At 43.1% G+C, this 14190-nt stretch overlaps 2 protein-coding genes across 2 annotated transcripts in view; one reads left to right on the forward strand and one right to left on the reverse strand.

The window, feature by feature from the left end:
• nt5dc1 (5'-nucleotidase domain containing 1) overlaps window positions 1-813 on the reverse strand; it is a gene marked incomplete at its 5' end in the record, with an annotated part of 50722 nt that extends 49909 nt beyond the window's left edge. Inside the window, 2 exons of the mRNA XM_084439380.1 lie at window positions 52-143; window positions 721-813. Coding sequence (XP_084295506.1) covers window positions 52-143; window positions 721-813 — 185 coding nt within the window. The remainder of the gene's footprint in view (window positions 1-51; window positions 144-720) is intronic.
• A 1239-nt stretch (window positions 814-2052) lies between these two features.
• Window positions 2053-12143, forward strand: frk (fyn-related Src family tyrosine kinase). The gene is made up of 8 exons (XM_084440389.1): window positions 2053-2679; window positions 3688-3809; window positions 6514-6677; window positions 6912-7080; window positions 7308-7466; window positions 9525-9706; window positions 9863-10028; window positions 10630-12143. The coding sequence occupies exons 1-8, from the start codon at window positions 2306-2308 to the stop codon at window positions 10836-10838; spliced, it is 1545 nt and encodes a 514-aa protein (XP_084296515.1). The 5' UTR covers window positions 2053-2305; the 3' UTR covers window positions 10839-12143.
• Window positions 12144-14190: the final 2047 nt, after the last annotated feature.

The following is a 14190-nucleotide window of genomic DNA, read 5'->3' on the forward strand; positions in this document are numbered from 1 at the left end:
TGTGTGTGTGCGTGTGTATCATTCCACAGATAGCCTCTGCTCATGACTCACCAGAAATCCCAGGTAGCTGGGGTCAGGGTTAGAAGGTCCCTGTCATACCCTTTATGCTCCACCAGGTACCTGGCAAAGCTCTCATAGATCAGCTGGCGGAAAACAACAGTGGATTGGGGTCACTGTGACTGGAATCATCTATGTACAGGTGGACACCATTGTGACACTTTTCAACTTGCACTGTTCTGACAGCATCCTGTCTAGGGAGCTGTTAGCATCAGTGTTCAGTTTATGGATGTCATTTAGACGCAGTGTCACTGGTGTGTGATTCATCCCAGACACCAAGGGCCTGCTGACTGATTTGTTGTTGAAGCCTTATAGGAATGCTTCATAACAGCACATCGTATGTTACAGAAGCTGATGATTTGAATGGAAAAAATGTTAAGCCTTTTCACTTCAGTGTTGTTGATGTTTAGGCGACATGAAGACCATATATGGCTACATTAGTCACGAAGAGCGACTGCATATTCTTGAACATATGCACTAGCACACTCGCTTCAGCTTCTCCGGTCATCAGGCATTGTGCAAAGTGATGCGAGACGACATGGCACAACAGCACTAGCGCGAACGAATGGACGTTGCATGCAATCATTCGGCTAATGGCTTCATTGTAACGTTATCGTCTGCATTGTCAGTAAATCATTGGCTACTGTAGCGAGCTAAACTCACCCTAGACGTTTCCTTCAAATGGTATCGACAAAGAGTATGGTCCAAATCAAAACCAATGACATCACAGTCAGAGAGGCTAAAATATTCACTCATCGTAACGGGTGTGCTCTGAAATACAAATGCAGCACTGTGCACACACAAGAACTTGCACGCCTGCACTGTTCGCACAACTGTATGTCAATGTCAATGACGAGATAGCTGCAACCTCCAATGTATTTGGCTCCCCGGCAACACGTGGGGTGTTGTTACAAAAGAGAAGAGGAAAGGGGATTCCTCATAATATGTTCATTATTTGATAGGCAATAATTCTGTTATTCCAGTACCGCTTAAATGGAAATTAATGCATACAACAATGCACGTAATACAAGTTCTATATCGCGGCAAGGTTTCTGCTGTAGCCTCGCGTTAGATAAGAGGCTAGGGTGAACGGCATTCTCTTTCCTGGTGCGTTACCGTACTAGATTATATAGTGGCGCCAATGTTTTTGGAAAGCGACATGAGCATGATCAGATTGGCTGAGGATGCCCAGGGACCACAAGCTCTAGTGGTAATGCTCTTTAAATTAGGATAAACAAGTGGAATCAGCAACGGTGTACCGTACGTCTATGTGCTTTCAGATTAGAGTAATAATAGATCTGTTGATACGTGGAAAGTGCTACATTTAGCCCAGTCAAGTAACTGTCTATGTTTAAGGTTTTTTTCTATGATTTGTACATTTGAAATGACGGTAGCCATACTACTTCAGCTCCTTTTCACCAGCAGTTAGTAGGCCTAGCCTAGCATAGAGAACAACAATGATTGCTACTTTGCTTTCACTTTTAGGTTTAAACCTGTCATCCGTTCCCAGCTTTCGCTGGATGGTGTCAACATCTATAGCCTATAGATCCCTGTGTTGAAATGTTCTATTCCTTTAATATTGCTTGGTAGGCTACATCACCTGTCATGCGATGCATTGTTTGAAGGTCAAATAAGTGTCCAGTAGTCCATTTTTAATTTATTTCAAATTAATAAAACACAAAATACGTGAGTAGCCTAGACACAACAAGCTACCCCACTTTAGTCGCCTAATTTATTGAGCTAATAGACCTAATACTCAAATAGATTCCATCTGAACTTGAAGTAGAAATTTACTTAAGTAGAATTTTTCAGTTTTTGCTCCAAGTCTCAAAAATCTACCCCCTTTCCCTACCTTCCCCAACAAATTATAGGTTTTACAAATGGGCCCACTTTACAGCGGCCCCTGGTATGGCAGTGGGATGTAGCCAATGCTCTGTCGCTGCTTGGAGTGCACTCCTCCCCAGCTGAGCACTGCAGCAGGTGGATGACCAGGAAACGTGGTGAGTTTGGCTTGGGGCAATAAATCGCTTTATTTTACTGCAGTTCAGTCCTTTTATATGGAGTTGGTCCCACCTCAACCGTAATTGTCTCCAAGTCCAAAGACCAGGTCCAAGTCTTGCGGGAGCGAGTGAAACTGTCTTATCATGTGAGGTGAAATTCGTGGAAATCACAGTGGAATATCTAGGAGGCTTCTTTCGTTCACAAAATGATGTAGGGTAGAGTGAGAGCGTTTGGTTATTTACTCACAATGGAGACTCGGAAAAGGTGTTTATTGTGCTGTCAGACAGTTTTCAACTGTTTTGATAAACCAACCCCGGGAGCGCCAGTGACCGAAAAGAGAGAAATCGTGGTGATTACAAATCTTCACGCCGAGGAGCCCAGAATCAGGTCTTTGCCACCGATACCCATCGAAAAACCGGCATGTGTTTATATCGCTCTCTACGACTACACCGCCCGGACGGAGGAGGACTTGAGTTTCAACGCCGGAGATAAGTTGGAAGCATTGGACAAAAGTACTGGAGAATGGTGGCACGCAAAGGCACTCACTGGGATTTCAGCAGGAAAGAAAGGTTACATTCCTGCCAATTATGTGGCCCCTGTGGAGAGTCTTGATGCTGAGCCGTAAGTATAGGCTGTCATTGACATATTGCCTCGAATTAGAATTGTGTTGAATAACTTCGGTGGACCTCTATGAGAAAACATGTTTTCATGTCGTGAAGTTTGGTCTATCCCCAATGAATCCCAGGCCCAAGTTACTGTTCTGAAGTGCCAACATGATTTACTATTCCTAACGTTATTTAGGCAGGGGGACACGTTGGCACACTTTCAATATTGTGAAAAGATGCTGTCAAAAGAAGTAGGCCTACAGAATAATCCGCTCTATTTACGCTGCATGAAGCGTTTGGTCAGACTGGTTAATGATTGTCAATGACCAGGAAACACTTTGGGTGAGTTAATAATTTCCAATATGGTAGAGGAAAATAAGTACTATATCCAAACTTAAAGAAATGCAAAGCAAGTGCAAGCTGGATATCTGCATTGTATTAATAATTTATTTTAAGCCAAAATAACAAAAGGGTGTCCTGGTTGAGGAAAGCGTGCCCTGGCTATAGAAAGAAACTGATCCAGCAAGGCACTTGGCAAATGACAGTGAAATGTGAAATGTCACTGACTAAACCAAACACAGGCCTACTGCTTACTAGGTGCATTGGTCAAGTTGGATGTTTGGGAAGTTATTTTGTTTACTAGAACAGGTTTATTAATTTACCAATTACAGTTTATACTGAAATGCTTCACGTAGCAAGGTCCAGCATACTCCTGGTTGTGACTCAACAACCTGTTTTAGCTCTGTTACATTTATATTTTAGTCATCTAATATAGTCATCACACAACAGCAGTCTTGTTTTTCCCAGTTAAATCTTCAGGCTGTCAAAGTTGAAAGTCTTTAATTTGTCCTTGGAAGTGGCACCACTGATAGCCTACTTGGGGCCCACGATCATGAATCATTTTTATCATCACACTAGCATGCCCATCAATTAAATCAATCAATCCATTTTTCTGTTCGGTCTACATGGACCTGACCACGTGGCATGCTGCTGTACAGAGTTGTGTATCTATTGTGATTGGCAGATGGTATTTTGCTGACACCAAGAGACTTGATGCAGAGAAGCTATTGTTGTCGGAGGGAAACAAGCATGGAGCCTTCCTCATCAGGAACTGTGAGAGCCAAAGAGGAGAGCTCTCCCTGTCAGGTAATTATATCAAACACACACAGGTTGAGACTATTTTGACTGCAATTGTCAATGGGGGCCACTTTAATTGGTTATGTTCAAGAATCTGAGGGTGCCTTCAAATCCCAATAGTTTCAACAGTGATTGTATGTTTTTTGTCTAAAGTTAAAGGCTAGATGTTGCCTCGTGTGTTTTTATTGATTCGGATTGGTTTGGATTGGTTCCGAACTTCTGATTCCTTGTATGAAGTGGGAAGTACATGCTTCCTCATTCCAGAACGATGCCTTCAGTGAGTCATTCTTTTCTACGATCATCTGAAATGATTGATGGTTTAAGGTCACAGAGTTACACAAATAGATGGACCTCTCAGAAAGAGTTGGAGATGACTTGAGATAGCTTGGTTCAACATGCATAGGCCTGATTGATTGATTGTTCTGGGTGCTTTAAATCAAAAGTTTGGCTGTCAACTTGTGTAACTGTTGTTAACTTGTGTAACTGGTGTGATACACATGCGCGTGCATGTGCGCGCACACACACATGCGCACACACACACACACACACACACACACACACACACACACACACACACACACACACACACACACACAACTACTCAAAAGGTGGACGTTGTTAATAAAACCTACCTGGGTATGTTGAGAGAGAGGATGAGGATTTTGACTAGAGTTGTCAATAGAGACGGATATTGTTTAGGGATGTTTAGGAATCTGATGGTGCCCCAAATCCAGTAGTTTCAACAGTTCCTTTATGTTTCATGACTGAAAGTGAAAGTCTAGATGTTTCCTGGTGTGTTTTTATTGATATACGATATGCTTCCCGATTACCTCTGAGGTGGCAACTTGATAAAGATAAGATAGTCCTTCATTAGTCCCACACAGGGAAATTTCAGTGAGATTGCAATGAAATGATCTGGAGAACTTGGGATAGCCTGGTTCAACATACGTAGGTCTGACTTCTTGTAAGTCATAAAAATATATGAACCGTGTGGCTGTTGACTGTGTGGCTGATTAGTAAAGTACAACTGCACTATCTGCCTCTGCACTGTACAGTAGCCTATGTACCCCTGTACAGTACATTATCTAAGACTTTAGCTGTGATGTCTAAAGAGTCTCACTTAAACCTTCCATTTGACTCATAGTTCTCCATTGCATTTATATTTGATATCATTACTGCTACAGTATCTTATATAGGCTCTTTGCACAAGCTTCACTACTTCCTGAAATTCTACAGGCATATTTATTTCCTGTCCTATACCGTTGGATGGAAGTGATTAATCAGGTGTGATCAGGTATGCCACACACCTGATTAATCACTTCCATCCAATAGTATAGGATAGGAAATAAAGATGCCTGTAGAATTTCAGGAAGTAGTGGAGCTTGTGCAAAGAGCCTATTGCCGTTGAACATGTTTTCACATGTCATTTAATACGTTGCTACTTAGTTCCTGTGTCCATGTCCTTGGTGGAGGGAATTGTGTGCAACTAGCCTTACACTCAGACTGAATTGCCATTTTCAGTCTGAATAGGCTCCCATTGCAGACGTTTTTTGAAAGGCGTTGCGGAAGGAGTCCTCAGTGATTAGTTCATCCCCTAACCAAGCACATTGTGCAGTTTAATTCCGTCATCACATTCAAAAGACTCTGATTGGCTTGGTTGGAATTCCAACCGAGAAATCATTCCAGACGAGAGCCTTTCCTCACCCTGAATCGCCTTTCGGAAATTCAGATTCTGGGGCTGGAGCCAGGCTAGTGTGGAGCAGCTTACTTTGTCCAACTTCCCCATTTTATATACATACTGTGTTCATGCCCAATTAAGCAGTCAGACTCCTTTACCAGGGTGAGAGGTAATGTTTTCGGTGCCATGTGTTGGTTGGTTGGTTAGTTGGCTGGTTGGTTGGTTCGTTAGCAGGATTACACAAAAACTACCAGACCGATGTTCATGAAACTCTGTGGAAGAGTGTAGCGTGGACCAACTTACCATTTAATTTTAGAGCGGATCCAAATCACAGGGCGGATCCATGAATTAAAAAGAAAAACATAGAGCGAGGCCAGCTCCCCGTGGGGGGTGCTAGAGACGCAGGGTTTGGACTGGGGGGTGTGGAGGGAGAGCCCGGAGTTCATTGAACCACCCCCCGCCAGCTGTGACCCAATGGGGGTGCCACAGAGCCCCCAAACACGGCCACCCATTCATTTTTGGGACTTTTTTGGAGCGAAAATGTCCCCCCATTCGTTGTCAATGGGGTGGATTGAAACGGTCATATCTTGTCGTGGGAAGGTCACAGAGACACAGGGTTTGGACTGGAATAAAGCTCTACCTCACAAATGCAGCAATACCAAACATGGTCTGCTCACACGCACATGCATGTATGTAATGCATGCATAGAGCCACAAAATGCATTCATGGGCAGAGGTCTGTGCTATACAAGCACCATTTCTAGTAATACTAATGCCCTATTAATCAGTCAGACTCTCATATTTATACTAATCATACTATTTACTTATTGTTGGCAGAAGAGCAAAACCTCCTATCTGCATAATTGGGTATCCTTAAAATCCTTAATTTAGTTTCTCAAAAAAGTGAATTTTTCAGATAGGAGGTTTTGCTCTTCAGCCATCGTTATATTACTCATTGAATGTTACTATTATCATACTATTTATTTATGTGGTTTATTGATTGATTTACTTATTTCCTTGTCTATTCCTCTTTCAGTGCTGGACAGGGGCAAAGTGAAGCACTACAAACTGAGAAAATTGGATGCTGGCGGCTACTATGTGTCAAGGACCAAAAGCTTTTCAACTCTGAAGGAGTTGGTTGAACACTACTCCAGACAGGAGGATGGCCTTTGTGTGTGTCTGAAAGAACCATGTAAAAAGGTACAATTATCCATTCAGATCACAGGCTGTAGTGGTAATGGCTGCTGTTATTTGATCTGTTCACTGTAACCAGTGGATCTTTCAAGGGGAATTCCTGAGTCAAGGTGTTAACGAGTGAGCAAATATGCTTGAGAAAATATTTGCTCAACAATATCCCCATCTACTCTAGGTTAGGCAAACCTTTCTTAAACAATGTTGAAGCTCACGTTAAGATTTGCCATGTTCTTTGTTCAGTTTGAGGCCCCACAGACCCACGGCTTGTCCTACAACACTGTAGACCACTGGGAGATCGAACGTAGCTCCGTGCGACTATTGAATAAGCTTGGAGCCGGACAGTTTGGAGAAGTTTTTGAAGGCCTATGGAATGACACCACCGCAGTCGCCGTGAAGACCCTCAAACCTGGTAACTTCCGACCTCTTGGAGGAAAGACCATCTGCACACATCTTCAGTCTGCCTTTAATTGAAATGGCTCAGAAATGGCACGTGGCAAAGAAAAGAAGCCGGATCGATGAACAGCTTTGCTCTCAGATAACGCTGCAGGGAAGACCTGCACACTTTTGGTGAAATGTTCTTGAACACTTGAAGTGTTGTGCGTGTTACCCTCACCGTATATCCTGTCCTCTTTCCAGGCTCCATGGACCCCCAGGACTTTCTCAGGGAGGCCCAGATCATGAAGAAGCTGCGGCACCCCAAGTTGATCCAGCTGTACGCCGTATGCACTGTGCAGGAGCCCATCTACATAATCACAGAGCTGATGAAGAATGGCAGCCTGCTGGAGTACTTGCAGAGTGAGTCACCCCACACCTCCCCTCTGAACCACATATAACTTACTGCTAGCTATTAGGGCTGGGTTTTAAAAAAATCAATTCATTGATTCGGAATCAAATGATTCGGAATCGATTCATGAATCCCAAAATCGATCTTTTATTTAATGAATGAATGAATAAATGAAGGAATGAATAGTTCATTAATTCATTCAATGATTCATTCATTCATTTTTGGAAATCAGTATCGATACCCAGCCCTAGTATTGATGTGTAGCATAACTTGGCAGTCATGTAATTAAGGTTACAGCTAAAAAAAAAAACAGGTTTTAGTAACACTAACCGAATCGATATTGAATCGAATCGAATCAAATCGAATTGAATCGTGATAATAATTCTGAACCTTGTGAATCGGAATCGAATTGATCATTCGACTCGATACTCAGCCCTACTAGCTATGGTGATTTAAGAGCTTCCTCCCTCCTCGGGGGAAGTGGTTGCCCTATCTCTCCGAGGCCCCTGCGGTCGATCGACACGGTCACGTCTCTTTCCTGTCCTGGCCCCGCGGTGGGGGAATGAACTGCCTGCCGGTGTCGAAGCCCATCTTTCGCCGCAGGCTCAAAACTCACCTCTTCAAGAAGTACTACTGTTATCCTTCCTCTTAAGCATATTGTATTTATATTTTGTTATGCACTTTGGCTTTAGCACTAGATTAGGCTCGTAGTCACTTGTTTAGAAAGGAGGTGCACTTGAGTTCTGGCGAGTAGTAGTACACTGACTACTGTACCTGCAGTACCTTAAAAGCAATTATTGTAATTTGCTTTGGATAAAAGTGTCTGCTAAAAGACTAATGTAATGTAATGGTGTATAATGACTACCCTCATTAACACCATTAGGAGGAAGCGAGTGACTGAGGACAACTTTGTTTTGCCTTTGACTCACTCAGTATGCAATGTTTCCACAAATAAAAGTTTAATTACTCATTACAAATCCAACCATAATGGCATCCAACATTTAAAATCTTAAACCTTACAATAACTGAAATGGCATCTAACAGCATCGCATTCTATTTCTCTACACAGATCAGTCTGGCTAGGCTCAACGTAAATCCGCTTGTGCTCTGATTAAAATTTCCTCGGGGCAATCAGTATACTACTGGCAGCTGCGCGCGTGGTGTAGGTGTGACAATTGGTTGAAGTTAGCCCGTGATAGACCGACAGTTCATCCAATCACCTGCCATGTATTTTTGAAAGAGCCCGCCCTTTTTTAAATTCCCCTGAACATTACATTCCTTTCTGCAGAGCTACAAGAAACTGGTGTGAAGAGAGAGGAGAGAGTGTGCAGCTAATGCCAGCCCACATCTAGCCCCAAGCTGCTATGATATGATAGGGCAACATTGAGGAAGAACAATCACAAGAATTTACTGAATCATGTTCCCCACAAGATTAGCCTGAGTCATCCTGTGAATCATTGTCTTGGTTCCTTCTCAGTTCTCTCTCTCTCTCTCTCTCTCTCTCTCTCGCTCTCTCTCTGCTCTATTCTTCCTGTTTGTGTTATCACAGCCCTCCTGTCATCAACTAGTAATAAAATGTAGTCTTACTAAAGGAGGAATGTGAGTAATCCAGGCAAACATTGTGGGACATAACATTTATTCACGTTTACCATGCATATTCCATCACGATAACCTAATTCACTTTACCAGTTCAATTTTTATTTACCACTAAAATGTTCTGATGTTGTTGATTTGTTGGCGACAACCAACTTCCCCCGGGTATTCATCTCTCGTGAGAGATACCTTGTCATTGAGCCTCAGACTGATGGTCAACTCTGGAAGCGGCCATATACAATTGATGTCTGTGGCCCTGAGATAGTCTGCATTGCATCCCCCATAATTCACCACACGCCCGGACAGGGGCACAGACTCTCTCAAAGTCACCGGGTAGTGTAGTCCATCACTATCCCAGGAACACTCCCAACTTTGGGAATCGCACTCTTGTAGCCTAATATGCATGCAGTTGACACATTTGCTACTCTGGTGCAAAAGCATGTAAAAGTCTGCCTTGTGTTTCGCTCCCCTTACAGAGGACAGGGGTATAAAGCTGGGCATCGCCGACCAGATAGAGATGGCCGCCCAGGTGGCTGCTGGGATGGCCTTCCTGGAGCAGCAGAACTACATCCACAGAGACCTGGCGGCCAGGAACGTTCTAGTTGGGGAGAACAACGTGTGCAAGGTGGCTGACTTCGGCCTGGCCAGGGTCTTCATGGTGGGTCTCGCTCTTTGACCTCATGGTCATTTGATTCTGATGCTGCTCTGAAGAAATGCACCACAGCCCGGCATCTGAACAGAGGACAATACTACTGTATCTACTGAAACGTTTTTGGTTATAAATGTTATTTTCTGTTCTTTTCCTGCCAATTAGGAGACTACTGAGGGTGTGTATGAGGCTAAAGAGGGCACCAAGTTCCCCGTGAAGTGGACTGCTCCTGAGGCCATACATGAGAACAAGTTCACCATCAAGTCTGACATCTGGTCCTTTGGCATCCTAATGTACGAGATCATGACCTTTGGACAGATGCCTTATCCGTGTAAGGCTACTACTGTATAACTCTATAACACAAGGAAATCGATTAACCCCATCGTTTTAGCAGCGTTCTGTTAGTTTCCCGGCCAAACTCGTGCGCAAGAGATCTTAAAGTCGCACTGAAACGGACGTTTGAGATCATCTAACTTCCGTAGTTTGACGTATTTCCGACGCAAACAAGCTATGAGGGTGGGACATATGTTTAGAGGAATTTCATTGGAACATTGACAAGTGGACGGGTTTTAAGAACTTTAGACAGATTCGATAGAAGGATAGCGTTGATTGATGTTGTGAGATTGGCCTAAAATTTAAGGTACCTGTTGTCGTCACTGCACGTAACATACCGTTTTCCAGGAAGTAAGAAATTATATACTTTGATATAAGATTACAACAAAAGTAGAATTTTGTAATTTTTTTGGCATACATCGTTGAATAGGTGAACACTATGACTAATTATGTGAACCAAAATGGGACAGAATGCTTTTTTCATTTCAGCGCGACATTTACGTCACAGCATTCGTGTTCATCACCGTACATACCACAGATATACCAGCGTCACAGGGTCGGGTCAGCTCATCACATTTCTCTTTTCCGCGTTTTACCAGGCTTGACGAACCAGCAGGTGGTCCAGAAGCTTCCTACAGGCTACAGGATGGAGTGCCCGCCCCACTGTTCCAAGGTGATCTACGAGATCATGCTGGAGTGCTGGAAGGAGAAGGAATTCGACAGGCCCACCTTCGAGACCCTCCAGTGGAAGCTGGAAGAGTTCTTTGACATGGACATGAGCGCCTATGACGACGCCAACCGATACTAAGGCGGCGCCGAGCAGGTTATGATACTCATGAACATACTGTACATGGACATATTCAGGATGCAAGATCTAGACATACTAATTCATTTGTTGAATATCTATTTATTAACAATATACTCAGTGGCCAAAAACACTGCTGTGGAGGGTTATTGTCCAAGAAAGGGAAATTGAATTGGCCAGAGGATATCGATAAGAGTATTACTGTGTGTAGCTACTGTTGTCTGGTCATCAAAAGGCAGTCAAACATGACTCCGATAACACTTGTTTGTTAACACTCCCCAGTTCTGCTTCGTTTGCAAACTAAATGCACTTTGTTAAGGGTGATACTGAGAGTACCATCTCAGCCCCGGCCAAACTCACTAAACCCATTTGACTAAGCTGCTTCTGAAACCTGTCTACAGTGTGGTGCAGCCCTCATGGAAACATCTCTCAGGTGAGTCTGATAACTGGAATCTACAGTACACTACCAGATGAACCGGTTTGTATGTGCTCGCAGCATAGCATGCATTCTTATTTGACTTTTCGTGAGTCGTGTTCATGAAGAGGCTTGGTTATAGTGTCATTCACTTCTGGGGACTCCTGCGTGAGAGGGATTTCATCTCCGCCCAGCAGGCTGAACACACTCCCCGGGAATGAGACGACCGAGGGTGTCGGCCTGTAGAATATATCCACCGAGACAAGGTCTTACCGTGACCTCACCTGTGTCTGTCCTAACTGCTATGCGCTTCTTGTGCAATGGAAACCGGAATTGAATAACAGGACAGACCTGTCGCACCACAGCGAGCTTACCTTGATTGAATGATGGATGGATGGATGGTGTAGAATGCTGGAATGCGCCGTTCTCTTTCTTGCTCTATATGATCTGGTCCTTTTATGGTTCAGTGACTGAAAAAGAATCAGGCTTTCAGACGTAGCCTACTTTGCGAGACCCGGATGTCATTTGTTTCAGTTATTTCAGGCTCTAATCATTGTGTCATGTTTTAACATTTTGAACAGTCTCATGAAGTAAGGGTATCTATGATTGAAACATTGATGGTTGAAATTACTGTAATTGTAAATGGTTGTATTAAATACTGATGTATTTTATATGTTTTGAAGTACCTTCATATGTTTTGAAGGACCTTTGTTTTAATTATTGAGCTGTGATTTGCATCTTAGTTGTATCTCAGTACTGTATGCCAGTGTCCTTATGTCCTTATTGTGTTGCCAGTCTCCAAATGCTGTTTGGAATTATGTGATTTTATATCTTGTCAAAATTCGGACCTGGATTGGCCAAGGGACTTCAAATCATCTCTGATATTTTCTGTGTTCAAATAAAGTATACTTGCCACATGGTGGTGCTAACATTCTCCCTGTGCTTGAAATGTCTCCTGATTCTTTCCTTGCCTTGAGCTGAAACCAAATTGAACATATCCAATCCAGTTACTCCTTGAACCACATCATTAATGGGAGCTAAATACCTTTTCCCAGCATACCCCAGGTAGCGCTGTAATAATTGTTGAGTAAGTGTTTCCCGTCAGGGTGAACCCCCCACCCTGTATGTATTCATTTAATCAGACCTTTGTGTGTGAGTTGCATGCAATGAGGGCTGCCCTCAATGTACTCTGTGACCTCTGTGACTTCATGAATAGCTTGTTAAATTGTTGCACAGGCGCTCACCTCCTGCCCAGTCTAAAGTACCAGCCCAAGCGTACTACCCTTATTTGGATGTTCACCAGATTGGTGACGGATTATTGTACAGTTGCACTAGATGTGTTGTATAATCCTCCACACGTTGACAACCACACAACCAAATCTTAGACTGCTAGCAGCTGCAGTAGCAGGATCATTGTGTAGAAGAGGAGAGTTTATGCTGACGTCCTGCATGAGGAGCATCTGTTAGTTGGGGTTTTTAGATGCTGCTGTCTGGGAGGACAAGGCTGAGACGGGACAGAGATGCTTCCTCGAGCCTGTTCTCTCGTCACTGCACCGGATTCTTTGAGGCACCACTCAGGTTTTCTTCACACAGCACCCTCGATTACTGTCAGCGTCTCTAGTGCGAGCACGGCCTCGACATTTCACCCTTGTATTTCCAGACAGTCCTATTTTTGGATGTGATGTGAGATTTCCACTGATGCATATGGCAGACTAATGGCCTTCTGACGGTGAACTACACGCAGAGGTCTTTCTTTTGAACTTTCTCTCCACTTAGAACAACATTCTGATTTTGTCGGAGAGGGAACTGTGATGCTGTGATGCTGTAACTGTGAAGTAATGGGTTGTAGAAAGAAAGAATACTTGTCTATTGTTTAATCGGAACTAGCGCAATTATGATCAAAAGTCGAGGAGACAACGGCTGGAAAGAATGCCATGATGATGAATTTGAAAACTTCACTGTAGATCAATACAGAGGGTTGTAATTCGATTGAAAATATTTGCATAATTTGCATATGATATGTTGATGATATAGCGCCACAAAATAATCTTCTTTTTCAGTGTCTGAAACCTTGTACTGAAGATCCACCATGGAAACTACGTACCTGTCCGTTCCTGTTAAAAACTGGATTTCCCGATTTACTGTCTGTAGCACTTCACTGTGTATGTTTCTATGCAGAAGCGTGGCAGATTTGAGTGTGGTCGTAGCCTAAATTACAAACCAACAAGGGGCGATTGCTACTCGACAGAAGAACAAGTGGATGAGACAGGTTTAAAGAGAATTATTCAAATGAAGGGCTGTTTGCATAGAGAAAGAGGATTGTGAAAGAATGGGATGCTTTTTTTTTTCATCCAGCCAACATATTTATGTGTATAGAGTTAATTCCCTTATTCATAGAGACAAGCTGAGTTCCCCGCCACGTGCCTTTCTCCTCTCCTCTGTGTGTAGGCATTGGTGATTGACTGTGACAGGATCTCAGTATGGGGAGTAGAACAGAGTACATTTGGAGCGCCGTTCAATACCCAGTTTAATTCAACTCTATGACTTACATGTCTTGCGTCAGCATTACGAGGCCACCATAACAAAAATCTATTTGAGGGACAATAAAACTGTAAAGAAGTGAAAATCCCCTTTCGTGGTGTAAAAATGGAAAAATCTTATCATCATCTTTTGTTTTTCTGCTTGGCTTGGAAAGGAACAAGAATGAACAGATTAGACTTCACTTGTAGTGGCTCCTTGAAAGAATTGAACTCACAGTTTGCAAAGTAATTGCATCCTTTAAAATGTCCTTATGAGTTTTAACATTGAAATCAGTCTGTTGAATTTACATAAACTCAATATGCAGCGTAACCCTCTGACAATTCTTCAGTGGTGAGAGCCACACCTAGGTTTAATGGGTGATCGGTTTGTCTGCTCCAGGTAGTTAATGTCACTGGGTCT

This window comes from Borostomias antarcticus (genome assembly GCF_949987555.1).
Source record: "Borostomias antarcticus genome assembly, chromosome: 6".
Taxonomy (NCBI): Eukaryota; Metazoa; Chordata; class Actinopteri; order Stomiiformes; family Stomiidae; genus Borostomias; species Borostomias antarcticus.